Source organism: Mastomys coucha, unplaced genomic scaffold, assembly GCF_008632895.1.
Source record: "Mastomys coucha isolate ucsf_1 unplaced genomic scaffold, UCSF_Mcou_1 pScaffold5, whole genome shotgun sequence".
Lineage (NCBI taxonomy): Eukaryota > Metazoa > Chordata > Mammalia > Rodentia > Muridae > Mastomys > Mastomys coucha.
In genome coordinates, this window is record NW_022196911.1 from 70,515,654 (window position 1) to 70,543,183 (window position 27,530).

At 43.8% G+C, this 27,530-nt stretch overlaps 4 protein-coding genes and 2 non-coding genes across 16 annotated transcripts in view; 4 read left to right on the forward strand and 2 right to left on the reverse strand.

The window, feature by feature from the left end:
• Positions 1–374, reverse strand: part of Sgsm2 (small G protein signaling modulator 2) — a 40,741-nt gene extending 40,367 nt beyond the window's left edge. Inside the window, exon 1 of one of the 2 annotated variants that reach the window (XM_031354657.1) lies at positions 24–374. In XM_031354657.1, coding sequence (XP_031210517.1) covers positions 24–80 — 57 coding nt within the window. In that variant the 5' untranslated portion in view covers positions 81–374. The remainder of the gene's footprint in view (positions 1–23) is intronic. The other variant, XM_031354658.1, reaches the window with a different exon arrangement.
• A 610-nt stretch (positions 375–984) lies between these two features.
• Tsr1 (TSR1 ribosome maturation factor) lies at positions 985–12,637 on the forward strand. Its single transcript, XM_031354661.1, has 15 exons — positions 985–1,568; positions 1,736–1,839; positions 2,354–2,573; positions 2,673–2,807; positions 3,348–3,772; positions 4,577–4,736; positions 5,060–5,217; positions 6,853–7,046; positions 8,154–8,316; positions 8,586–8,696; positions 9,271–9,403; positions 10,610–10,726; positions 11,084–11,224; positions 11,313–11,387; positions 11,484–12,637. The coding sequence occupies exons 1-15, from the start codon at positions 1,472–1,474 to the stop codon at positions 11,660–11,662; spliced, it is 2,412 nt and encodes an 803-aa protein (XP_031210521.1). The 5' UTR covers positions 985–1,471; the 3' UTR covers positions 11,663–12,637.
• Positions 8,784–8,876, forward strand: LOC116079464. The gene has a single exon (XR_004114011.1). It is a non-coding gene; the product is annotated as a small nucleolar RNA SNORD91 family (small nucleolar RNA).
• On the forward strand, positions 9,488–9,578 carry LOC116079463. The gene has a single exon (XR_004114010.1). It is a non-coding gene; the product is annotated as a small nucleolar RNA SNORD91 family (small nucleolar RNA).
• Srr (serine racemase) lies at positions 10,080–27,519 on the reverse strand. Of its 10 annotated transcripts, none has more exons than XM_031354664.1 (9): positions 27,096–27,519; positions 21,423–21,649; positions 15,763–15,934; positions 14,250–14,376; positions 13,983–14,086; positions 13,186–13,305; positions 12,839–12,913; positions 12,291–12,500; positions 10,081–12,099 (listed from the first exon to the last, which is right to left on the reverse strand). In XM_031354664.1, the coding sequence occupies exons 3-9, from the start codon at positions 15,928–15,930 to the stop codon at positions 11,884–11,886; spliced, it is 1,020 nt and encodes a 339-aa protein (XP_031210524.1). In that variant the 5' UTR covers positions 15,931–15,934; positions 21,423–21,649; positions 27,096–27,519; the 3' UTR covers positions 10,081–11,883. The 10 variants fall into 10 exon arrangements, with proteins under 10 accessions (XP_031210531.1, XP_031210524.1, XP_031210529.1 ...); XM_031354665.1 differs by having other exon boundaries at positions 11,644–12,099; positions 27,101–27,519; XM_031354667.1 differs by having other exon boundaries at positions 11,644–12,099; positions 27,061–27,519.
• The window catches only part of Smg6 (SMG6 nonsense mediated mRNA decay factor), a 241,400-nt gene continuing 241,126 nt past the window's right edge, over positions 27,257–27,530 (forward strand). Inside the window, exon 1 of the mRNA XM_031354654.1 lies at positions 27,257–27,473. Within this exon, the coding sequence (XP_031210514.1) occupies positions 27,386–27,473 (88 nt within the window). The 5' untranslated portion in view covers positions 27,257–27,385. The remainder of the gene's footprint in view (positions 27,474–27,530) is intronic.

The following is a 27,530-nucleotide window of genomic DNA, read 5'->3' on the forward strand; positions in this document are numbered from 1 at the left end:
CTGAGACCTGGCCCCGACCGTACCTCCTTTTTCACGTTCCACAGCAGCTTTTCTTTGACTGCGTCCTCTGCGCTGCCCATGGTGCGGCAGGCGGCGGGCAGGCGGCACCAAGTGGCCCCCCGGAGCCCCCGTGCGCCCTCCCCGCTTCCGCGCCTCCCGACTCAGCGCCCCACGCGCCAGGCGGAGCCCCCGCCCGCCGCACTCCCCGCCTGCAGCCGCCGCAGCCACTGCCCGGTGCTCAGCTCCGCAGCCATCTTCCGAGCCCCGCAGACGTCAGGCGGCAGGCCCGGCCCCTTCCCACGGCCGGCAGGGAGGGGGTGTGTGCGCCGCGACTGGGGGGGGGGTCAAGGCGGGTGCGGACGCCTGGGGGCGTCGGGCCCGGGCGCGCGCCGCTGGGACGGTTGTCATGGCGACCGGCCTGCTCCCGCCCCGAGGGCGCGAACCCGCATTGTGAGCGCTGGGAGCCGGCTTCTTGTCGGGCATTGCGCGGCGGGCGGGCTTGGGTTGGAAAAGGTGCTTGCGTCTGGGCTAACCTCAACCGCAGTGAGCGCTCCCGACTCCTGGCCCCTCGGAGAGGAGCCCGGGGGCTCGGCTCTGGGTCGCTGTGGTTCGAATCTGGTCCTGTCACTCCTCCAGATCTCGTGGCCTGCCGGTAGCTCTTCTTTGCAAAGCTTGCGGGAGAAAAAGCAAGAACCCGACCGCGAGCTACGGGGAACGGGTGCCGGAGCACTAGAGGAAGCCTTCGCTGGCCTTCGGGTCTCCGACGTCCAGTTTTGTTCATCTTGCAGATTTGTGGGAAGGGGACACGAGTGGGAATAAGAGACATTACAGAGCCGGTGACACAAGCAAGTCCCTTCTGAGTGATTCGCGTTGGAAATTAGAATAATAGAGGAAAGAAAATTCCACTCGGATACAATTTTTTAATTTTGTTTTTTTTAATTTTTGGTTTTTGGAGACAGGGTTTCTCTGTGTAGCCCTGGCTGTCCTGGAACTCACTCTGTAGACCAGGCTGGGCGGTGAACTCAGAAATCCGTCTGCCTCTGCCTCCCATGTGCTGGGATTAAAGGCGTGCGCCACCACTACCCCGCTACAAATTTTATCCCTTTATACAATTCATTGGGACCGGAGAGAGCGGCGTGCAAAATCTACGTGATAGGACTTTTGTTTCTTCCCACGTGATGCAACTTTAGCGTGCAAAAAAATGGAAGGATGGGCGCAAAAAACAGACTTCCTAATCGAGAGCCGAAGCAGGGAGACTACCGCCGGCATCTTTCAGCTCTCCACCGAAGACTGCAGCGTGGGAAAAGTTGCCAAGGCGGGTCTGCGGAGACTCGGTACCCCGCGCTCGCAGGCCGGCGGAAAAAAACCTCGCGAGAGATCGCGGGAGCGCTAAGCCCAGGTCCGCGCCCGGGGCCGGAAACGCTCCGGTCCGCCCGGAAGTAGTGCTTACTCGGTGCACGTGGGCTGCAGGATGGCGGCTCACCGGTCCGGGCCGCTGAAGCAGCAGAATAAAGCTCATAAGGGCGGGCGGCACCACGGCGGCGGGTCCGCACAACGGGACAGCAAAGGTGAGTAGACTGGAAGGAGGGAGAAGAAGGGCTGCTTAGCCGATACAGTGCCCGGACAGAGGCTAGACTTAGGATCCTTGCCAAAGGCTCTTTTTAAGGAGCTCGGGGAGGTTCTTGTTTGCTAATCTAACGGAGCGGAGATCTGCCACTTCTGATCTACCTTGCAGGCCGTGTAGGACCGAAAGTCCTGTGCAAGAAGCTGAAGAAGCAGCTCAGCCGAGTAGACCAGAGGCATCGCGCCAGCCAGCTCCGAAAGCAGAAGAGGGAGGCGGTGAGAGGAGTGGGGGTGGGGAAGCGGGGCGGGGCGGCTTATGGCTTTAGATGGTAAAGTCTCAATCAAACTAGAAAATGTGACGGGGAAATGGGCCCCAAACGGAGGTAAACCCAGGGTACCTTCGGACCGTGTTCATTTTAGGAGGCCTTGCCAAATTCCGTGACAGCACATACACACACGTGGCTTTTAACAAGAGAATGCTTGATCGTTGGTTATCTTCATTTATACGGACCTGCTCTCTTGCAGATGATTATTGTTTTAAATAAAGGGTCTCACTGTGTAGCCCTGGCTACACAGATCCTCCTGCCTCTGTATTCTGAGTGTTCAATTTAAAGGTTTGGGCTGCCTGTTCTGATTTTTCCTAATGTTTTCCGTTACATAAATTTCCACTAGTACTTTCATAAAGCAACCAAAGGGGAGTAGTTCTGCCCTGGGCTGACAGCATCTGTACTTTTGAAGTTGTAATAGTGAAGCAAATGATTGAGATAATCTTGAATCTTTGTGTTCCTAGGTTCTGGCAGAGAAGAGGCAGCTGGGCAGCAAGGATGGGCCTCCACATCAAGTGCTGGTGGTGCCTCTGCACAACAGGATCTCCCTACCAGAGGCATTTAAACTGCTTCAGAATGAAGACATGGGAACAGTGTGTTTGAATGAACGAGGAAGCAGCCATAGTTTTATGCTTCTATGTCCTAGCTTGAAACATCGATGGTTTTTCACATATGCAAGGCCAGGTTAGAATATCCAATACTTTTCTCTCATTATGTTTAAGTAGTTTTATCTCTTGAACATAACATGGTAACTATCTTTTTTATGCTGTCTTTTATATACAGGGGATCTGCATACACTATTAGACATGGCTAAAGTTGCTGATACCATCCTGTTCCTCCTGGACCCACTAGAAGGCTGGGACAGTACTGGGGATTACTGTCTGTCTTGCCTCTTTGCTCAGGGCCTTCCCACCTATAGTAAGTGTTATATAGGAAACCAGCCAAGAAAGTAATTTTTTTTTTTTTTAAAGCCAACTCTGGTCATCAAGGCACAATATTTAACATTTGGTTTAGGAGTCAACAAATGAGTTATATTCTGCTGGTGTGTGCTATACTTGTCCAGAATAAATGTTATTTTCATATATTTTATTTTTTTGTTTTTGTTTTTGTTTTCCGAGACAGGGTTTCTCTGTGCAGTCCTGGCTGTCCTGGAACTCACTCTGTAGACCAGGCTGGCCTCGAACTCAGAAATCTGCCTGCCTCTGCCTCCCAAGTGCTGGGATTAAAGGCGTGTGCCACCACCCAGCTATTTTCATATTATTAAAGTGAATTTTTTATTTCTGGGCTGTCCTGTGCCTGGGGAAGAATAGAAAGTTAATACTCATTGTGACATTTCTTTGTTAGCTCAGTGTTGAGTTTCGCAGTGATCACAGCAGAACTGACCACGGGTTTGTTTGTGAACTGGAAAGGAATGTTCAAGTAGTCAGTGAGTTCCTAAGCTCTTCTCTCTTCTTTCAGCACTAGCTGTCCAGGGCCTTTCTGGCCTCCCACCAAAGAAACAAATAGATGCCAGAAAGAAGTTAAATAAAACAGTGGAGAAGCGCTTTCCTGAAGACAAACTCCTGCTACTAGACACCCAGCAGGAATCGGGAATGTTACTTAGACAGTTGGCTAACCAGAAGCAACGGCGTCTTGCTTTTCGAGATCGGCGAGCTTACTTGTTTGCCCATGTTGCTGACTTCGTGCCTAGTGAGGAGAGTGACTTAGTGGGCACCTTGAAAATCTCAGGTTATGTTCGTGGGAGGACTCTGAACGTAAATAGCCTGCTGCATATTGTTGGACATGGTGATTTCCAAATGAGTCAAATAGATGCTCCTGTGGACCCTTTCCCTTTAAATCCTAGAGTGATTAAATCCCAAAAGAAACCACGCATGGCAATGGAGGTAAGTTGCGCTTTTCATTTCCAGGAGTCTGACCCGGCTAAGCCAGCCCTCTACTACTTGCCTACATTACTTGCCTGCAGTTGTTTTCAACTTTTTTACTGAACTTATATATGCTGGATAGGGGTATATCACTAGTGGGCAAGGTTTGATTCTCTCCTACCTTGTGGGCCCACCCTGTTTTTTAAAATTTCAGAGCAGATAGTTTGCATTCCGAGGCCAGTGAGGAGACTACTGCTAGTTTGAAGTGTCAGGCAGTAGATGTTCAGACTTTGCACAGTTGGGAGATCAGGCCTCTTGTCTCAGAACTTAGTTTGAATTAGGAAAAAACCCCCAAATACTTGTGAATTTAAAAATTATAGTAGTTAAGGTACAGATCTGCTGTGGAAATTAAGAGTACACCAGCTAGCTACACAGGGAAAATCAGAGTTAGTCAAGCATGTAGAAGGAATGAATGACTTAGTTCAGCAGAGCTGGCGTGGAGGACGTCAAGCACTGTCTAGCACACTTGGCCTTCTGGCTTTCTTTGAACTTTTAAAAGGCTGGACCTCACTATGTAGCCGTGGCTAGCCTCAAACTTTACAGAGGTCAGCTGTCCTATGCCAGCTGAGTGTTGATAAAAGGCATGCATCACCGTTGTGAAGAGAGCACCTTGATTGAAAGGTGGTGTGATAAACAGGAGACTGTAAAGATTAGTAACAATCTCACAAGTTAGTGGGAGAGCGGGGTAAATGCTAGGCGATGGCCATTTGGAAAATCTGATTTTCTGGTTCATTTGTTCAGGCTGTTACCTGTTTGGGGTCTTAGGTTTGTGTTACAGACGCTGCTGCTGCCATGGAAGAAGACCTTAAGGTTCTGATGAAGGCAGACCCGGATCAACAAGAGACCTTACAAACAGAGGTTATTCCAGATCCAATGGAAGGAGAGCAGACCTGGCCCACTGAGGAGGAGCTGGACGAGGCAAACGGTCAGTGGTAGCAAATGTTTCTTTTCTGACTTTAATTTGGTATGGCGCTTTACTTGGTCTGTGGCGCTTATAGGGCTGGATGACGACATGATTGAAGTTTAAATACTGAGTAGCTGCACTAGGGAAACACTGGCACAGCTCTGTTTCCTCTCTAGAAATCACCCCAGGCTTGTCTCTTTAAATAATAAATGACATTAGGTCCACTACATGGTTTATTTAGCTGCGTATTTGTCGCTAAATGTTCTCGTGTAGCTGCTGTCTTTCATGTTGGTGGCAGTGCCTGCATAGGTGAGAATACAAAAAAATTGTTTCTGCTTTTACAGACTTACTGAAGCAGCGTTCCAGGGTGGTAAAGAAAGTCCCTAAAGGAACATCTAATTACCAGGCTGAGTGGATTCTGGATGAAGGTGATGAAAGTGATGGGGAAGGTGATGAATATGATGATATACAGCATGAAGATTTCATGGAAGAGGAGTCTCAGGTAAGAAAATGGGGGGCTGTAGAGGTGGCTCAGGAGTTAAGAGCACTGACTACTCTTCTGGAGGTCCCGAGTTCAAATCCCAGTAACCACATGGTGGCTCACAAACATCCATAATGAGATCTGATGCCCTCTTCTAGAGTGTCTGAAGACAGCTACAGTGTACCTAGATATAATAAATAAATAAATCTTTTAAAAAAAAGAAAGAAAGAAAGAAAGAAAGAAAGAAAGAATGTGCCACTGGGCCACCTATGTATATAGTTACAAAACCGAGGCTGTACTGTGAAGTCAGCTACTGAACTATACTGTGACTATGGGGAAAATGACATTTGAGGCTGGGAAATGGCACATTGGGTAAAGTGCACTTGCCACATAAACTTTAGGACTTAATACATTTGAATCCCTAGGACCCATATGAATCTAGATGTGGTAGTGTAACTCCGTGAACTCAGTGTTCCTAAGGTAAGATTTGTAGTAGAGACAGGATCTCTGGAACACTGAGGCCAAGGTAACAAAATTAAAAGATCCTGCCCCAAGGCAGAAGGTGAGGAAAGCCAAAGTTGTGCCTTGACCTCTAAAGGCATGTCTGTACTCAGATAAACAAACACAGTCTCACCCCGAGGCAGGGCTTCTCTGTAGCCCTGGCTGTCCTGGAACTCACTCTGTAGACCAGGCTGGCCTCCAACTCAGAAATCCGCCTGCCTCTGCCTCCCGAGTGCTGGGATTAAAGGTGTGCGGCAATACTGCCTGGCACCATACATTTTTATATTTATATTGGTTGTAGATAGATCTATAAGAAATTTACTAAGTCTTTGTTTAATTGCTTTTGGGACAGAAATCTGCTGAACTATCTTTTTTTAATTTTCTTAAAGGAAATGATCTTACTAGCATATAGGTGACCTTGAACTCACAGCAATCTCAACTAGGATCATAGGCATGTGACACCAAGCCTGATTGCTATTTTGTTTAGCTTTTTTTTTTTTTTTTTAAATGTTGGGACATTTTACTACTGTTGGATACTTTATTTTTCCCTGACAAGGTCTCATGCATCCCATGTACTTTTTTTGTTTTTTTTTTTGAGCCAGGGTTTGTCTGTATAGCTGTCCCTGAACTCACTCTGTAGACCAGGCTGACCTCGAACTCAGAAATCCACCTGCTTCTGCCTCCCAAGTGCTGGGACTAACGGCGTGCGCCACCACTGCCAGGCACAGCCAATGTGTTAACTTCGCTCACTGTGTAGCAGAGAACTCCTTGTTCTCTATCTCCACAGTGCTTGGATTATAGAGATACTCTAGCATACTTAGTTTTGGAAGTGGTGCTAGGAATCAACTCCCAGGGCTTCACAAATTCTAAGTGAGCACTTCAGTTGAACCGCACCCACACACACATATGTTTTTAGGTATATATGTGTGTAGGGGGTTTTTGAGGGAGGTGTTTGAGACAGGGTCACATGTTGCTCTGTTCTGGACTCACTATGTAGGCCAGGCTGGCTTTGAATTCTCTCACACTCACTGCCTCCCAAATGTACTCTCACCCAAGCTGCTATCAAACTCATAGTGAATCACCTGCCTCAGCTTCCTCAATGTTAAGACTACAAGTATGTTTCATATTGCATATTTTTAATCACCCATTTTATAGGATGGGAGTGGTGAGGAGGAAGAGGAGGAATGTGAAACTATGACTCTCGGGGAGTCTGTGCGTGATGATCTATACGATGAGAAAGTAGATGAAGAGGACGAGGAGAGAATGTTGGAGAAATACAAACAAGAAAGACTGGAAGAGATGTTTCCAGATGAAATGGATACCCCCCGTGATGTGGCCGCTAGAATTCGGTTAGTCAACAAGTGATTTCAAACAAGTTTTATTTAAAACTTTAATGGTTTAGAACTATGTGAGCGGAAAGGAAATGAAGAAAAACATACTGTCTTTGTTCTTGAAGGGCTAACATGCTATATGAGAAGCAGCAACATATAATCAAGGTTTAGAAATGTTCAGAGGTCCCTAATGAAAGAGACATGGGAAGGTTAACTAGCAAATATTCCTTGTGGGAGTAAACAGATATTTTTTGGGAAGTAAAAATACATATTTTGAAAGAAAGCTTGTAAAAGCAAGAAAATGCGGGGGTTGGTGGCGCACACCTTTAATCCTAGCACTTGGGAGGCAGAGGCAGGTGGATTTCTGAGTTCGAGGCCAGCCTGGTTTGCAGAGTGAGTTCCAGGACAGCCAGGGCTACACAGAGAAACCCTGTCTCAAAAAACCAAAAGAAAACAAAAAAAACCCAAAAAAACCCAAAAAACCCCAAGAAAATGTAGGTGATTTTTCTGGAAGCAAGCCTGACATAGGCTCTAATGTAAGGCACGTTAAAGAGCCATATTCCCTGACAGGTACTAGGCAGGCACTTATAAGTACTTGTCCCCATTGAAAAGCCTGGGTTAATTCTGAAATACTCTGTTGTTTTTTTTGAGACAGGGTTTCTCTGTCTCGACAGCCCTGGCTGTCCTGGAACTCACTCTGTAGACCAGGCTGGCCTCGAACTCAGAAATCCGCCTGCCTCTGCCTCCCAAGTGCTGGGATTAAAGGCATGTGCCACCTCTGCCTGGCACCTCTACTTTTCAAATGCTGGGAATGTAAGTATTTCCATGTCCAGTTCTAGCCTGTTAGACCATTTTGGTGCCTTAATTTCTTGAGATAGCTTTGCTTTGTAGTTCAGACTGATGTGGAACACATGATCCTGCCCTAGCATCCCCAGAGCCAGACTGTGTTGTGCAGTGCTGGAGACTGAACCCTGGGACCCTGTGTATAGAAGATAAGCATTGCACCAGTGCGTTACATCCCTAGTTAGAGAATTTTGAAAACCAAGAACCTTAACCAATCTACATGTGAGGTGAGTTTTACATAGCACCATCTAAACCTTACTTTCTTTAAAACCTATGTTCTAGATTTCAGAAATATAGAGGCCTCAAGAGCTTCCGGACATCTCCTTGGGACCCTAAAGAAAACCTTCCTAGAGATTATGCTCGTATATTTCAGTTTCAGAATTTTGTTAATACTAGAAAAAGAATCTTTAAAGAGATTGAGGAAAAAGAAGCTGAAGGAGCTGAGGTACCTGCCTTCTGTCCACCTTTTAATTTGTTTTTGTTTGTTATGCTGCTTGTTTGGGAATGAGGAAGGAACAGAGATAAGTAGCTGAGAAGGTTGAGTCTGAGTGGTTGCATCCATGAGTGTCAGTCTTGAGAGCTGAGGCTTAGTATATAACTGGAGAGTATATATATTATGGGTACTTAATGTGCCCATAATATTCCATTATTATGGGCATATTAAGTACCCTTAATGACCTGTGACCCTGTGACTGTTGTGCTTCCTCCGTGCAGGTTGGTTGGTATGTCACACTCCATGTTTCTGATGTCCCTGTCTCAGTGGTTGAGTATTTCAGGCAAGGAGCGCCCTTGATTGCATTTTCACTGCTACCTTACGAACAGAAGGTAAATCAGTGTTTCATGGGAAGTGGAGAGGTACTAATATTTTCCCCAATTGTACAATATTTTGCTCATATAATGGAGGAATTAAAATACAGAAGTCAATGATGGTTATACCCCAGATGTCTGAACCTGTCTGAAGCATCTCTGTGATGCAGTCTGTGTGGTTCTGAGACTTCTCTAAGTGTGTTTTTTCAGATCAAAATGGGGGTTAGCAGTGTAAAAGTAAATGTGTATGTTCTCTGGGTATATACAAACATGTATACTGGGAGTGGGAAGGCTGACATAAAGGTTGAAGAGGCTTGGATGGTTATGGCTGGGAGGGTATATGGCGATCAGGTAATGTGAAGGATATTTACTATGGCTTTTTAATATTAATGTGGAACAGAGAGCTAGCTTAAACATGTACTTGGAAACCGCGATGAGGCCTAGATGCACCATGATGTCAGTTGGTGGGTACAAAGGACTAGTTAAGTAGCCTGGTCAGGTCTTAGAGTGAATCTGGTGTCTGTCTGCTTTGCCTTTCAGGTCAGGCTGCTGTATGCCTAGACTGTGAAGCTTTTTCTTATTTGGTCCTCAGATGTCAGTATTGAACATGGTGGTGAGCCGGAACCCTGGCAACACGGAACCTGTGAAGGCCAAAGAAGAACTGATCTTCCACTGTGGATTCAGGCGTTTCCGAGCTTCGCCTTTATTCTCTCAGCACACAGCAGGTAAGCATAGAAGCTGCTGGAGTCTTTTCACCTCCTCTTTGTGGTTGAAAGTCTCTGGGATTAGAAATATTTTTCCTACTCTGACTTAGGAGCCAATGATGTTTTTATTCACAATGTCTGAACCTGACTGAAGCATCGCAGTGATGTAAGCTGTTGTGCTGAGGCTCCTCTGCTAGGGGCACGAGCTCCAGCATAGGTTTAAACCAGAGATGGTGACAGCAGTACTGGTACCCACTGTGTGAACACTTGGTAAACAAAAGTTTTATTGAAGAAACGGCTTATCTTGTTGCATTGGACTTTTTGGATCCTCCCACCTTTACCTCCTAGTATTACTATTATTATTTGCTTTTTAAGTAACTTGTGCATGGCTGTTTCATTTTACTTTCTATTTTTATTTATTGATATTTGAGAGACTAGGTCTTAATATGTTGCCCAAGCTGGTCTTGACCTTCAGAATGCTGGAGGTACTGAGGTGGAGGGGGTACACCACCATGCCCAGCTGGCACTGTGTTACAGAGGCACACTGACAGACCTGAGTAATTGAAATGTAAAGTAATATGGACTAGTTGCTGAACCTGAGAACCTACTTCAGTATGTGTCACGACCCCCTAGGGTGGAGCAGAGAACTGTCCTCTGACTTCTATGCATATGTACCCCACGCCTCCAGAATAAAGGAATGTATTAAAAAGCTTTTATTATTTTGAGAAAGTAAGGGGAACAGTTTTCCTACTAGCTTACTCTCCTACACCTAGCACAGAAGCAGTCATCTCAAAGCCATGCTCACTGACACAGGAAAAAGCTCAAGAATTAGTAGTATAGAGAAACAGAACATGGACTGGTAACTTTAGCCCTTGATGTCAGAATGTACCCAGCAAGTTCAAAGCCAGCATGCAATACACAAACTCCTCTCAAAACAAAGCAGACAGTAGCTTGTAGAGGACCCAGATTGGATTCCCAGGATCCACATTGGTCAACTTAGAGGCACCTGCACTCAGATACATATGCATAAAAAACTATAAATATTGAGGATATGCTGTAGGTCCTAGGGCAGAGCACCTAGTGTGTACACAGCCCTGGGTTTGATCTCCAGTACCAACATTTTAAAGGGTGGGGCTCCGTGTGACAACAGTACACCTTTTGACACTGCATTGCTTATGGTTTCACACAAGGCCTTTTACTTTTCTTTCTGTTTACTTATTATGGAAGCTGATAAACATAAATTTCAAAGATTCCTGACTGCTGATGCAGCCTTAGTGGTGACAGTGTTTGCGCCAATCACATTCCCTCCTGCATCTGTGCTGCTCTTCAAGCAGAGAAGAAATGGTATGTTGGATTTGGAATATAAATACTGAGCATACAAGTACTCACCAGCACCATAACTCTTCTTAGACATGGGGTCTTGCTGTATTAAGGAATACTGGTGTTTTGTTTTAAATACTAGTTTCAGCCTCATTGCGGGAGTAAGCCCAGGATGATAACATCAGTTGTTACCTGTTGGCACATTTCAGTACATGCTAAACAATATATGTAAGGTGGGTGTGAGGGACGGGCTCATTAGAAATGTCTTTTAGTGTTTTTCCTATAGCCTCAGGAAAGTAGCATAGTAGATGGATGGGTCCTTAAAGTAGAACAGAGCTGAAGGAGTTGTCCCATACATTAACAGCTGCTCTCCTTTCTTAGGAATGCACAGCCTCATTGCTACAGGCCATCTGTTTTCAGTGGATCCAGACAGAATGGTCATAAAGAGAGTGGTTCTAAGCGGTCATCCTTTTAAAATTTTTACTAAGATGGCAGTAGTGCGTTACATGTTCTTCAATAGAGGTAGGTGTGAATGAAGGAGAGTGGTGGGAAGATGGCCTTGATGCTGTGTGGGTAAATGTTTGACTTTATGTCTGTGTTCCATTCTAAGAGGATGTGATGTGGTTTAAGCCTGTGGAACTGAGAACCAAGTGGGGCCGCCGGGGACACATCAAAGAGCCTGTAGGTAAGAGCCTGGGGTTCTTAGGTGTTCTCTGGACTAGTAAGTTCACTGCTTAGGAGTGTCCACTTTACTTTGACCAATCACGTGTTTTCCTTCTAGGTACCCATGGCCATATGAAGTGCAGTTTTGATGGGAAACTAAAATCTCAGGATACAGTATTAATGAATCTCTATAAGCGAGTATTTCCCAAATGGACTTATGACCCATTTGTACCAGAACCAGTACCTTGGGTTAAAAGTGACATCTCTTCAACAGTGTCTGAAGTAGACATGGAATAATTTTATTTGCAGTAAGTAGACTGCAGCCAAAACTCCGGTGTTGGAGTCTGGGTTATGACTAGGCAGTTTGTGCTTTGTATTTCAGTTGTCCATGTCTCTGCTAAGCACAGAATTACACTTATTACTTATACTTTCTTGATTAGGATTTTGAAAATAGTTTTAAAAAGGAAGATGGAAAACAAAATTTTTCATCTAGAGACAATCGTATCTCATCCCTGAATTTAAAGAGAAACCGTCTGGTAAGGAGCTGGCCGTTCAGCCTGCTTCACCCAGTTTAGGGAGGCTAAGTCTACGTTCCCACCACTGAGTACAATACAGATGTTCTTTACTTCTGGAGAGACTGTTTGGAAATGCTGAGACAGCACTGCAGCCAATCCAACACCAGCAGTAGGCTCAATGAGCAATTTCATTCTTTCCCACACCAGCTGGGTTGCATACTGTTGGCACAGAAAGGAGCAAGGGTTAATGAAACAAGAAAGGGAGCCAGAGTCTAGTAGGTTACATTCTAAAAATGAAGTCTTTGTTTGGGTTTGTGGTGTTGACGTGTGTGAGCTACACTGTCAGGGTCCCCACAGTTAAGTGAATGGTGTGTTGCATATGCCTGTGGCTGTGCTCTCCCCAGTCTTACCTTGATTTCATCTTCTGTGACAGTGAAGACGTCATCCACAAGGTCCCTTATGATAGGCCAGGTATTTAAGCCAATGCTGGATTTGACACCATCTGCTATGGTTTCTGGAGGATGAGGATTGGGGGTCAGTTCTCCTTTCAGTTTAGACTGGTAGCAGTCATCTGCATTCAAGGGTTCAGCAGCGTATACCTTCACACCAGGTTTCAGGGCCTGAGGAAGGAAGAGACAAGCTACAATACAGCCTTTGTCTGTGTAAAGGAGGCATAGAGTGCTAAAGATGTGTTACCTTTGACGATCAGAATGGAAACATGGCCTTGAAGCACTTTAATAAAAGTTGTAGCTGATAACTGTCTTGTCTGGATTATGACCGGTTTTAGTAATTGGGAAGGGCAGTAGCTTAGTGAGGTGGGCTTAAAGAGTGAGGATACCACCAGTTGTAACGTAACTGGTTCTATGGCAGTATAGGTCAAAGTGACAGTGGGGCAAGGCCATGAAAGGTAATGGCCCATCCCAACTTGGGTTAGGAAGTCTAAACTGTTTTGTTTTACCTTAATTGTAACAGCTATTCCGGCAACCATGCCTCCTCCTCCTACTGGTACCACCAGTGCATCTACCAAGGGAACCTGTAATAAGAATAAATAGGCCACTTAATAAAGGTTTATGTGGGCTGGAGAGATGGCTTGGCAGTTAAGAGCACCAACTGCTCTTCGAGAGGTCCCGAGTTCAATTCCCAACAACCACATGGTGGCTCACAACCATCTGTAATGGGGTCTGATGCCCTCTCTGGTGATTCTGAATAGAGCAATGGTGTTCTCTTTTAAAAATAAAGCTCTATGTGTGCATACAATCCACAACAAACCACTATACTAATAGCTACATAAGTATTTCATTTTACCTGGTTGAGTACTTCCAGGGCAATTGTTCCTTGTCCAGCTATCACTGCAGGCTCCTGGTTGGGATGGACCAAGACGCCTTGTGTTTCTTGCATAAGTCTTTGAGTGACCTTTTCTCTGGACTAAGAAAGTAGCATTAATGTAGCTTACTTGACTTACAGCGAGTTTAGTTCCCCAAAAGTTTAATTCTTACTACTTCACATTTCTCTGATGAGAGTAGCTATAAACATGGTGTGTTAAGAGTATTTGTGAGAAAAATGCATTTTTTTTTCTTTTTTACTTTGTGTTCGAAAAATGCATTTTTCATTGGGTGACCAAGGAGCTTCACTATATGAAGGAATGTCTGAAGTTTAGTGCAAAGTGTACAAGATTAGAATCTGGCCTTTCTGAAGAACTAACTGTTAAGGGGGAGGAAAATGCAGTAAATTAGGCAGAAAGGTGGAATAGGCTGGTTTGTCTAGGCCTTAGATCACCCTAAGGATTGTGGTGGCTGTTTCTGGTGTGTTTGAAGACAGCTACAGTGTACTATGCATAAGATAGTTTAAAAAATTCTTACTGTGCAGCTCAGGCTGGTTTGGAACTTGCCATTCTGTCTTAAACTCCTGAGTGCTAGAATAGGCATGTCCTAAGCTTAAGTCACATTAAGCTGAGACTAATGATATCCACTAAAGATAGATGATTGATAGGTAGGTAGGTAGATAGATAGCTGGCCATACTAAGAGAAGAGGAAGCATCCAGTAAGAGGCAGACAGTCGGTCAAGTGAAGATACTAAGTGTTGCTGAATACTACTCTCTGTACCTCATCACTCGGTTCACTGTATACTATCGATGCTCCATAGGCTTGGATTGCCAGTTTCTTGCAGTTGGGAGCTGTTTGGGGAACCACAATGTAAGCAGGAATTCCTGGGAGGGGAAGAACATGATTAGTATCTAGCATAGAAACCTAGATCATTTTGCTTACAAAATGCTTAGTCAAACAGGGATAGCTTTGGAAACTTATTTCTCACAGCTGCCATCCCTCTTAATTGAAATTAGGGTGTTTCCCCATTTGTACTACTTTTGATACCTTCGAGTTTAGCAGCGTAGGTGAGAGCCTGGCCATGGTTTCCACTGCTGTGAGTAACAACTGCTTTGGGCTTCCCTTCTAGACTGTCAGGAATTAAGCCTCTGATGGCATTAAGGGCACCTCGAATCTGGAAGAGACAGTAAATTATAAATGGTGCATTTCTAACAATTACATAAACAGCCTGTTATGCACTTGAGGCTATATGATAGACTCTTGCTCCCAAACACTAAACTCAGGCATGTAAATAATGAGTAATAATAGTACATGCAATTGCAATACAATGGTATTTGTCTTAGTAGAATAATACAGAAGGTTAAAATGGTATTACTTTGACAGCACGTTTGTGTCCTTTTTTATTACTTTTATGTGTGTGAAAGTTTTTTCTTTAAGTATGCTTATGCATGATGTGGGAGCCTGTTGGATTCTCTGGAGCAGATAGTTATGAGTGTGCGTGAAACCCAGGTCCTCTGCAAGGAAAAGTGACCTTCAAGGATGGGCCACCTCCCTGGTTACCAACCCTGCTTCTGATTTAAGACTGAGTCTTACTCTGGTGCCCCAGCTGGCCTACAAGTTAGCCATGTAATCCAAGGTAGCTTTGAACTCATGGAAATCATTTTACCACAATCTCCCATGTGTTAGATTACAGGGATAAGTGGCCACACCTAGTTCTAAAGGACTTTTAGTGACTGTTTTGCAGGACAGAAGGTAGATCTGGGAAGATCTAATGTCACTGTGAGAGATATATCTATTTCTGTAAACTAAACATTGTACACTTAAACTACACTAAGTGTAATCTATTTTTCTTTGGCTACAAAGGCAGCCCAACAGTTGAGAGGCCCTGGGTTCACTTCCCAGTATGGATATGGAAGTACACAACTGTCTGTAACTCCAGTTCCAGGGTATGTGACACACACAGACATGAACGCAGGCAAAATACCAAAAGTTAAAAAGTTAAAACATTTTTTTGTGATGATTCTTTTTTATTTTTTATGTGTACTGGTGTTTTGCTTATAGCTGTGAGCTGCCATGTTGGTGTTTAGAATTGAACCACCACATCTTCTGGAAGAATAGCCAGTGTTCTTAACCTCCGAGCCATTTTCCAGCCCAAGTATTATTCAGAATAGTAAATTAGCTTATAACTGCTTTATTTTGTAAATTAAAAAAAAAGACAGTGTCTTGTGGCTCAGGCTGGCATTGAATTTGCTATGTAACCATGGGTAACCTTATTCCTGATCCTTCTGCTAAAATACAAAAAAAAAAAAACACAGCTATTACAATACAGCCAGGTGTGGTGCTTCACACCTTTAGTTTTTTTAGACAATATTCATAGGACCACAGTTATAAGAGACTTTAGGTGGTGTGAAAGTGGCCTAGCAATGTTGTAAACCTGGTACCACATCTTAAATATTATGCAACTTCTTTGTTTCCAGCAGCAAAAAGGCATTTGTTACCATTAGCAGACAAAAGAATAAAGCCAACAGATTTGGAAAACATGTAATAAATTGTTTTTTACCTTAAAAGACCCAGTTTTCTGGAAGAGTTCACATTTGAAAAAGAGATTGCGTCCTGCTATTTGATTCAAAATGGAGCTTGTTAGCACTGGGGTGAGGTGGACAGAGTCTTGAATGTTGATATGAGCTTTTTCAACGTCAGCAAAGGAGATGCAGTACTGAGCACACATGGTTCTGAAACCCAGGAACAAGGCAAGGGGTCAGAGCACAGGCCAAACAATGTTTCTTTAAAACACTGAAACAGGACAATATCCCTGGGTTGGGGACAGGGCTGCTGGGCTCCTGGAACTGGTCCCATTACTAGAGTTTGGTTCAGAGAGGAACTCCCTTGAATCTTAAGGTTTCAGCCCCACCCATACCTCTTGGCACTGGTTCAGGTATGTACCTTTTTTATCACTGTAATAGCCAGGCTGGCCTTGAATTTACAGAGATCCAACTGCCTCTGCCTCCTAAGTTCTGGGAGTGAAGGCTTGAACCTATACCTGCTGTTTGTTTTTAGGAGTCTCAATTGTCTTTAGGTCATCCAGGCTGATATAAAACCCAAGGGATCCTTTTGTCACTGCCTGCTGATTCCTGGAACTATTCCTGTGTGCCATTGTACCTCTGCCTCCCAAGTGCTGGGATTAAAGGTGTGCGCTACCACTGTCTGGTTGAACAAAATTTATTTTGAAAAAAAAAAAAAAAAAGGGCTACTTGTTTTTTTTTTTTCCCCTTGTTTTTTACAGAAACCAAAGTTTCTCTCTGTGTGTAGCCCTGGCTGTCCTATAACTCAATTGGTAGACCAGGCTGTCCTCAAACTTAAGAGATCCAACTGCCTCTGCCTTCTGAGTGCTGAGATTAAAGGCTCATGCCATAACACTGTCTGGCTAAGTTAAATGTCTGTGATGTATGTGTGCATAGCATGTGTATGTATGCATGAGCCCTGGAGCTCTTTTACTTTTTGGAGGATTCTGCCATGTAAAACAGGCTGTGACCCTCAAACTCACAATCCTGATTCCACCTACTGACTGCCAGAATTATAGCCATGTGCCAACATTTCTGGTTTGTTGGTTCTGTTTTCTTTTGAGACAGGGTCTCATGTAGCCCAGGGTGGCCTTAAGATGTTATGAAGCCAAAGATATGCTTGAATTCCTGATCTTTCTGCCTCCATCTTTCAAATGCTAGAATTACAGATGAGTGTCAAAGCCTGGGTGCACTGCTGATTTTTATTTTGGGAAAGGGTCTTGCTTCTGTAGCTGAGGCTGACTTGGAACTCATTGTATAGACTAGGGAGGTAGTCCTAGAACTCGGGGCAGTCCTCTTGCCTTGGCCTCCCAATCCTTGGGATTACAGTATGAGCCATCATACCTGGATCAGTCTTACCCTTTTTAGTTCCAAGTGCTTTGATTTTAGACCTACACCACTGTGTCTGGCTTTACTACAGTTTTAATAAGTCATTATCTGCCTGCTTCCAAAACATATGCATCACAGGATTGTTAAACATTTTCTTGCTTTTTTGGGGGGCTCAGTTTCCTTAGTTTTCATAATTGTATCTAAAGGCACGTATGGTTCTAAGACATCTTAAGTGTCATGTTGGTGTGGTGATGTCAGTCTTGTAACGTTTGATACCTATTGCCAAGCTGATTATTAGTCTAAAACAATATCTAAAGAATGTTTGTTCACTTCTGCCTTGCGTTGCTTTGTTGTCATTTGCTTTTTTTGAGACAGGGTTTCTCTGGAAGCCCAGGCTGTCCTGGACCTCGCATTGTAGATCAGGCTGGTTTTGAACGCAAAGATCCACCTGCCAGCATGCACCACCAGCACCACCTGGCACACTATATTGCTTTTTATTAAATGTTATTTTTCCTCTGTCATGGGTGGGTGCCCACCATGACATCAGAGAAAAGCTTTGGGAGTTGTTCTTTTCTTCCACCATGTGTGTCCTGGGGATCATACTTGGATTGTCGGGCTCTAATCCAAGCGTCTGTACCCACTGAGCCATCTCATCAGCCTGCTATATAATTTTAAAAAACCTTTTTCTTTTTCAGATTTATGTGAATGAATGTTTTGCCTCTGTGTATGTATGTATACCATGAGTACGCTTGATACCCGTGGAGGCCAGAAGGAATCAGATCTGGAACTAGAGTTACAGGTGATTGTGAGGTGCCATGTGGATGCTGAGGATCAAACCTGGGTCCTCTGGAAGAGCAGCTAGTGTTCTTAACTCCTGAGCCAGTTCTCCAGCTCCTACCATGAAATTCTAAGAATACTTACTGATAATATAAATGAAGACAAAGATTTTAGTTTATCATGTAACTAAATTATCTTGTTAGCTTTTATTTAAAGTATGTTCCCACTACTCCTGTCTTGATGGAATCCAAGGACTCAGGGTAAATGCTCTATCAGTGAGCATTACCCACAGTCCCAGCTGATTTCTTTTTAAAAAGATGTGTTTTTATTTATGTGTATGGGCATGCCTGTATGAGCTTTGTGCACTGTGTAAATTCTGGAACTTGAGTTACAGGTGGTTGTGAGTTACCTGATGGAGCTATTGGGCCACCTGTTTTGCCAGGCTAGCTATTTTATAGCTGATGTCCTTTATTCTTTTATTGTTTCTAATTTTAGATATGGGTTAAGGTAGTCTTCCTTTTTTCTTTTTTTGAAACAGGGTTCCCCTGTGTAGTTCTGGCTATCTTTGAACTCACTGTAGACCAGGCTGGACTTGGACTCAGAGTTCTGCCTGCCCCTGCCTCTACCTCCCAAGTGTTGGGATTAAAGGTGTGTGCTATCACAACTTGGCATGGTTTAAGGTAATTTTTCAAGTAGTATCTTTAAAATGAACTGCTCTTCAGTTCTCAGATTTCACTATGTTTAGCTTCCACAGGAATCTGAAAAAAATTTTTTTTTTTTTTTAGAGAAAGGGTTGGGTGGGGAAATTGCAGAAGCAGCAAGGAAGGCTCTATGTGTAGTTCTTCCTCATGACTCCAGGCTCTAGCCAATCCCAGGTCTCTCTGACCACCCAAAACCATAGAAGCCTTTCTTTCATTATGTCAGAAATTCTTTCTTTCTTTCATTATTTCATTATCCATAAAGGTACGGAAACTCGAAACTACAAAGACAAACATCATTCATACAGTAATTTCCCTGTATTTTCTTCACATTTGGAAAGTAAGCTATCAAAACCAGCCAGGAAAAACTGCAGGGGCTTTCAGATGGGTCTGCAGTTAGGAGCAGTAGCTGCTTCAGTGGAGGCTCTCCTTTTGGTTCCCAGCACCCACATGGTGACTCCCAACCATCTGTAACTGCAGGTCCAGGAGATCCAAGACCTTCTTCTGACCTCGCCAGCCACGGAGGCATACTTGTGGTGCAGTCATACATGCAGGCACAATACTCATATAAGTGAAATGAAATAAATCTACATTCGGTGTTGTTGCACACACATTTACTCTGGGGAAGCAGAGAGAGGCCAGACTGCTCTACATAGAAAGCCAGAATTAGAGTGAGACCCAGGGCAGAGGGGAGAGGACAGAGGGGAAGGAAAATAAAGATTTGTGAGCCCTCTCATGCAGGCAGCAGGCTAACCCATCAGAGGGCAAATCATGCCCTTGAAACATTGGGACAATAGTATATTATTTAAGGCACTCTTTCTTGCTTTTTCCTTTTTTTTTTCCTTTTTTTTTTTTAAGACAGAGACTTGGCTAGCCTACAATGGCCTGAAACTTGGTATGTAGTAGCACAAAGATGACCTTGACCTTCTGATGATCATGCCTCCACTTCTTAAGTACCAGGATTACTGGTGCATTTTACTATGTTCAAGTTCCGATTTTTTAAAAAGGGGTAATATAATGCTATTGAGCTCTGAGCAGGTAAGTGCCATGTTAGAATACATACACACATATATGTAAAATTTTGTGATTTTTGGATTCAGGTTTTCCTTATGTATGTGAACCTGGCCTTGGCTTTGAACCATATGGTCATTTTGCTCTTTTCTCCCAAGGGATAGGGTTACAGGGTTACACTACCATTTTTAGAAAACTACTCTTAACTACATTACAGTGAATAAAAAGGAAAAGCCAAATATGTAACCAGGGAGCCCAATTCAGAGACATTTCAGTACATGTGAGGGACTAAAGATGTCCTTCAGATAGAAGAAGCCCTGGGTTTGATCCTCAACTCTGCATAAAACAAACCGGGCAGTGGTGGTACATGCCTTAATCCAGCAAAGGCAGGCGGATTAGTGAGTTCCAGGACAGCCAGGGCTACACAGAGAACCCTTGTCTTGAAAAGACAAAAAAACAAAAAAAAAAAAAACCCCAAGCTGGATGGTTACAGGTTGGTACCAGATGGAGGCTGGAAGATAAATTCAAGGTCATCTTTGGACTACACAGCTAGTTCCAGACCAGTCCAAGCTACAGGAGACCCTGTATCAAAACATAAAAAAAAACCCTAAAAAAACGTGAAGTCTCCCTAGGTAAAATACATAAATGGCAATGAGCACATGGAATATTCCCAGAATCACCAATCATTAGAAAAATGAAATCAAAACTACAATGGGACCCCACCATTGTATTAGACCAGGATAGAAAGGAATGGGAGCCTAATGTCCTGCTGGTCAGATTCTAAAGCAGGGGGCGCTATGGGAAAAGCTATGCTAGTTCCTAAAAACAATGGCCACAAGGTTACCACCCAAATCAGCAATTCCATTCCTAGAGCAGATCAAAACAAAAGCTGTGTCTCATCAAAAACATTTCTATATTCTAGGTTCATAGCTGTATTCACAATAACTAAAGCCAGTGGACATTGACAGACAAATGTTTATACATATATGATATGCACATGAAAAAATTCATTTAACAGGAGGGAAATCTAACATGTAACATAGATGAACACTGATGACATGCTAAGGGAAATAAGCCATCTGCAAAGATACCTACTACATGATTCCAAATCTATGGGATACCTCTAGTAATCAAATTCAAGGAAAGATGACTGACAGGCTGTTTAATGCATATAATGGGTTTGGGTATACAACAGAATACATCAAACAACAAAAAGCATACACTTAAAAATGATTAAATGATACATTTTATGTGTATTTTACCACAGCTAAAACAAGCAGAAAAAAAGATAATAGCAATTAGGCTTCTACATCATATAATGACTACTCTCCCTTGTTAACTTGGGTTTCCTTGATTCGACCACTTGAGGGGAGGATAACCTACCTTGAATCTGGGTCCCACCTTTCGTGGCAGCCCACAGAAAGACTTGAGAGAAGGAAGCTTCTGCTCTGCCTGCTTGCCTTTACTCTGGCTGGTAAATCCATCTATCTTGCTGCTGAGACAATCCTTCATTGCAATTAGAACCAACTTCTTTGGGATTCCAACAGTGTAGACTGAACATTACAAGATTCTTGGCTTTTCTGCCAAGAAACAATTGTGGGACTAGCCACCACAGACTGTAAGGCACTCTAACACATACCTTTTATATATATATAAAGTCCTATCAGTTCTGTCCCTGTAGAGAGCCCTGAGTAATACAGTTTGTAAGTGGTAGGACCTCAATTTGAGGTAAAGCAGGCAAAGGATGAGAGTGTCCAAGGTTGAACAAACCACAAAGGGGATATGGAGCTTCAGCAACAACTGCACCACGGGCTTGGGAGCTTCCATGACTCGCAGTTTCTCACCTCTGCTGCCTCTGGCACGTTGGCTTCCTTCTCACAGCAGACCAGCTGGCTTCGTATGGCAGGACACATGGCTGCTGACAGCTCCTGTGTTTTACATTTTATGGCTTCCATACTGAAGAGGGATTTTTCTCTCAATTTCAGTTCAAAAAATTCTGGGTAAGGACTTTGATTGGCCCATCTTGGCCCAGGACCAGTGTGGCAAAGGGTGTAAGGTCATTTAGGAAATACTACATAATAGAAGTATTTATGGAAACATGAAAAAGAAACAGAATGAGATCTATAGCACAGTATCAATTATGTACAATTACAATACATACATAAAACATTATATATTATGCAAAGATACATGTATATTTAAGGACATGTCTAGCACATTAAAGCCATTAAGGAGTGATAGAACATGACTGGGAATTGAAATGAGAAAGGCCTTGTTAACGACAGCGTGAACACAACAGCATGATTACCTCAGCTCTCTGATGCTGCAGGGAAACATCAGCACAAGAGGAAGGAGGCGAGAAAACAAAACAGATCTTCCATGTAGCAGTAAGAGGCAGTTTTTAGAAGAAAAAGGATGAGAGCTAGAGTGACAGCTCAGCTGGTAAAGTCCCCTGCTGCCAAGTTTGACAACCTCAGTTCCATTCCCAGGACCCACATGGTAGAGGGAGACACCTGACTCCTGCATGTTGTCTTCTGACTTCCCCATGTGAGCTCACACACAATAAATAGTGTAATTAACATTGTGCTGTCCTGGATACCTTGGAACTCATTATACAGATGAAGCTGGACTCAAACTCAGAGATCCACCTGCCTCTGCCTCCCAAATGTACACAACTATGCCCAGCTCCTTTCTTCTCTGTGTGTGTCTGTGTATAGGTGCCTGAAGAGGCAAGCAGGGGGTGTCTTATTCACTAGGAACTGGAATCACAAGCAGTTGTGAGTCTCCTTATGTGTGTACTATGAAATGAACTGAAGTCCTCTGGAGAGCAGAAGTGCTCTTAACCTCTGAGACATCCCTCAAGCCCAATTACTGGATTTTTAAAAAAGATTATTTTTGTGCATGGGTATCTATTGGTGCATGTGTGTGCACATGAGTGTGAGTGAACCCTGGCTGAAGGTGTTATCTCTCAGGAACTATTCACTTTGGCTTATAGATTTATTTATTTTTTACAGTAGTCTTTCACTGGGAACTGGGGCTTACTGATTAAAGCTGGCTGGCCAGTGGGCCTCAGAGATTCATCTGTCTATATCTCCCTGGAACTTGCATTACAAACCCATGACACCATTCCTAACTATGTGGGTGTTGGGTATTGTACTCAGGTCCTTATGCCTTTTTTTTTTTTTTTTTTTAATTTGGTTTTTTTCGAGACAGGGTTTCTCTGTGTATCCCTGGCTGTCCTGGAACTCACTGTGTAGACCAGGCTGGCCTCGAACTCAGAAATCTGCCTGCTTCTGCCTCCCAAGTGCTGGGATTAAAGGTTCATGCCACCACTGCCCAGCCTTATGCTTTTATAGTAAGTACTTTACTGATTGAACTATCTCCCTAGATATTTACTTTAATTAATTAGGTAAGTGTATTGGGATAGGACCTAGCCTTAAACTAACTACATAAAGGGATAACTTTCAATTCCTGATTCTCCTGCTTTGACCTCTCTAAGTGCTGTATTATAGGCATGCACCACTGTGTTCAGTCTATGTGGTGTTTGGGATCATGTATACTATTTGCAGAGCAATATATAAGTTATGGTTCTGTATGTGGCAAAAAATTTATGGTTATGTAAATTTCTAGGCAAGCATTTTATCATCTGGTGTATATCCCCAGTCTTTAAATTTATTTGATGTATATAGATGTTTTGTCTGCATGTATGACTGTGTACATGTGTGGCTAGTGTTTAGAAAAGCCACGAGGATGTTGGATTTCCCGGGACTGGAGTTATAGACAGTTGCAAGCTACCACATGGGTGCTGGGAATGGAACTTGGGTCCTCTTAAGAGCAGCCAGTGTTCTTAACTGCTGAACCCCAGCACCTAACTAAGTAATTTGTTTAAATTTTTTCATTTATTTTTATTTTATGAATATTTTGCCTGTATGAATGGAGTGTTTGCGTACCGTGTGTCTGCCTGGTGCCCTGGAACCAGAGTTCTGGACAGTTGTAATCATAAATGTAGGTGCTGGGAATTGAACCCAGGTCTTCTGGAAAAGCACTCAGTACTCTTAAACGCTGAATCTTCTATTTAGCCTTTAACTTCTTTTTAAGATGAGATCTTGCTATGCTTTTCAGGCTGTGCTTTGAAACAGACCAGGTATTTTTTACTTTTGAACATTTGGTGAAAATTCCACCTTTTTTCGATCAATTTTAGAAATTTACATAAGTGTAAAAAATTTTGCCACCATAGATCAGGGTGGTTGGCTTCAAGCTCACAGAGATCTGCTTGCCTCACTAGTGCTAGGACTAAAGCGATTCATACCTGGCCAGCCTCCTCTTCATCTTATTCCTCCTCCTCTTTTTTTTAAATTGCATTTTAAGTCATGGCCTTCCTAATCTTTGGAATTCTCTTGTGTAGTGTACTGGGTTGCTGGGCCATTTACCACCAAGCTGAAGTCTTTTTCATTGTTTTATTTAGCTCTTCATGAGTACTTTAAATCTAAAAATTCAAAATTCCCCTCATCAATTTAGTAGCTTTCCAGCTGGGTGGTGGAGATCCATACCTTTAATCCTAGCACTGGGGAGGGAGAGGGAGGAGGATCTCTACGAGTTTGAGGCCAGCCTGGTCTACAGAGTGAGTTCCAGGACAGCCAATGCTACGCAGAGAAACCCTGTCAGAAAAAGAAAAAAATAGTAGCTTTTCTTTTGTAAGTTGCCTGTTGTTCCTCTTCATTCAGCTGCCAATGTTTAGAACTTGTATTATCTCTCATCCTTATGCGTTTATTGTGTTCCCTGAGTTTTGTTTTAACACTTAGAAGCTCTCTGGTCTGATCACTGACAGCATTGAATTAAGATGACCATGACTGTCCTAGGGAAGTTTTCTTGTTTTCCTTTAAAAAAATGAAAGAGGCTGGAGAGATTGCTCAGTGGTTAAGAGCAAGTACAGCATGCTCTTGCAGAGAACAGGAGCTCAGTTCCCAGAACCCACATTAGGTGGCTCACAACTGCCTGGAACTCTAGCTCCAGGGAGAATCCAATGATTAAAGATGAGACAAGTCATTAAAAAATCACAGACTGGAGAATAAATAAAGGAATAAATAAATAAAAGTTTGGGCTAGAGACACAACTCATTCAATAGGATGCTTGTCCAGCATATTCAATCTCTGCATTGGATCCCCAGTGAAACTTCAACCTGGCACATCAGTATAGCTCCACATCTGTAATCCCATCATTTAGGAGATGGATTACAAGTTACAAGGCCAGTCTGGATTACAGGAGACCCTTCCTCAAAAAAAAAAAAAAAAAAAAAAAAAAAAAAAAAAAAAAAAAAAAAAAAAAAAAAAAAAAAGATCCCCCAGCATCACATACAAGTTCAAAGTTATCCTTGGCTACATAATGACTTCACACCCATTCTGGCTACAACAGACCTTAGCTCAACCAAAAAAACAAAATGAAACAACTTCTCAAACTGATGTCTTCAACTGGAAAGTAGATTACTTGCCCCCTTCCCAACAGTGTGGGCCTCCAACTGGATATGTAACGGAGGATAACCTTGAATTTCTAATCCTTCCTCTTGTACTTTTTTTTTTTTTTTTTTCGAGACAGGGTTTCTCTGTGTAGCCCTGGCTGTCCTGAAATTCACTCTGTAGACCAGGCTGTCCTCAAACTCAGAAATCCACCTGCCTTTGCCTCCCTTGGATTAAAGGCGTGAGCCACCATCGCCTGGCAAACTCTTGATTCTTGATCTTCTTGCTTCCATTTTCCAAGTGTTGCCTGCACTCCTTGTATGTACAGCTAGGCTAACTGGGAACTCTTGTATCTTCTTGCCTTAGCATCCAGAGTCATGGGGTTAGAGATGTTTGATACCATACCCAGCTTCAAGTTAGGGTTTAAAAAAAATCCTGTTGTTGGGCTGGAAAGATGGCTCAGTGGTTAAGAGCACTGACTGCTCTTCCAGAGGTCCTGAGTTCAATTCCCACAACCACATCAGGTGGCTCACAACCACCTGTAATGGGATCTGATGTTCTCTCCTGGTGTGTCTGAAGACAGCAACAGTGTACTTATATACATTAAATGAATAAATAAGCCAGGCGGTGGTGGTGCATGCCTTTAATCCCAGCACTTGAGAAGCAGAGGCAGGCGGATTTCTGAGTTCGAGGCCAGCCTGGTCGACAGAGTGAGTTCCAGGACAGCCAAGGCTACACAGAGAAACCCTGTCTCGAAAAAACAAACAAAAACAAAACAAAACAAAAAGAATAAATAAATCTTTAAAAAAATCCTGTCATTAGTGTTTCTTAAACAGGTCTTACTATATAGCTCTAGTTGGCCTTGAACTCACTATGTAGACCAAACTGGCTTTGAACTCAAAGAGATCCTCCTATCTATATATTTTTGGCCCTGGGCTTAGGCATGTGCCGCCATGTCTGGCTTATATTTTGGAGACAGAGTCTACACATGTACTTTGGTTTGGCCTTAAACTCAATGGATGCACAGCCTTAATGTTTCATCTTCCTCCCACATGCTGGAGTTAGAGCATGCCAGGAGCTCAAAGCAGTTTTTATATTTCTTGTTTCTCTCAAATCTTTTGACAAAGGCTGCCATTTGTTCTGGCCACTCTAATTAATTATACCCATTGATTTGAGCTGTTGAAATATTTCCCAGTCATTGTCTTTCTCTTTTGGTGGTGAATGTCTGTCACATAACAGAAACTGAATGAGTCCTATCAGGGTCAAATATTTTACACTATGATCATAACTGGTTACTACTTTTTCAGGATGTAGGGGTTCAATGGACTGTGTGAGACAGGCAAGGAGCAACATCTGGAGAAAGGCAGTCTTTGGATAGGGAGTTTCTCCACCACACCGTTTTTAATAGGAGTTAATGGTCAATGAGGTTGAAGTACCAATCTTCTAGTCTAATTAACTTTTGTTTCCTTTTTGGGGGACAAGGTCTTCTAATATGTTGCCTTGATTAGCCTCAAATGTGCTATGTTGCCCAGGCTATCCTTGACCTTGCAATCCTCGTACCTCAGCCTTTGAAGTACTGTGAATATAGGAATGAGCTACCTTTATCAGCGTCCCTGAAAATTTAAAGATGCAAAGATGGGAGAATTAACTTGAGTTCTAAAAAAGTAATTAAAAAAATTCACAGCGCTAACAGAAATTCCCAGGTTGAATGATTTCCTTCTGTTTTACCTCCACACAACCCCCTCCAGCAAGTCTTAGGGATGATACTCTGGTACAATCAAACGTTACACGGAACAGTTTACTTTCTCCACTCTCTGAGATTCAGTTTACCAGAAATGAGGATAATAATAACTACTGTTAAAAGATCTTCAAGCTCCACAATCCAGGCCTACGGTAAGGGGACTTCGGCCTAAAAGGATGGGAGGAGGTCGGATGATAGGTTGTCTTTGTCAACCCGAGCCCCAGATCAAAAGCAGCGTCCTCGGTGGTCACCGCAGCAATACTGGCACCCCTACACCCTAATGCCCACCTGACGTGGGCGAGTCACACCCGGCTGCGCCTCACCTCACCTCCTGACCGCGACGTCTCCACCTCCGAGCCTCAGCGTTCCTTCCCAGCTTTACCCCTCTGCGCACGCGCACGTGTCGTCTCCGCGGCCTGATCGGGCGCCAGGCCCTAGTTGAACGTGCGGAATGCTTTTGCTCCCAGTGAGGCCACCGTCGTTTGGGGAGGGCAGGCAGGAGGGGGCGGGGAAAAGGGTGGGAGTGGGTGAGCGCGCGCCGCCCGTCCGTCGTGGTTTCCTGGCTGCGCGCGGCGGTGGCCGAGTCGCCGCAGCTGTAGCAGCCGCCGCGAAGATGGCGGAGGGGTTGGAGCGTGTGCGGATCTCCGCGTCGGAACTACGAGGGATCCTGGCCACTCTGGCTCCGCAGGCCGGGAGCAGAGGTGAGTTGCGCCGCCCAGCTGCTGGGCCGGGCCTGCCCGCCCCGCCTCCCTCTCCTC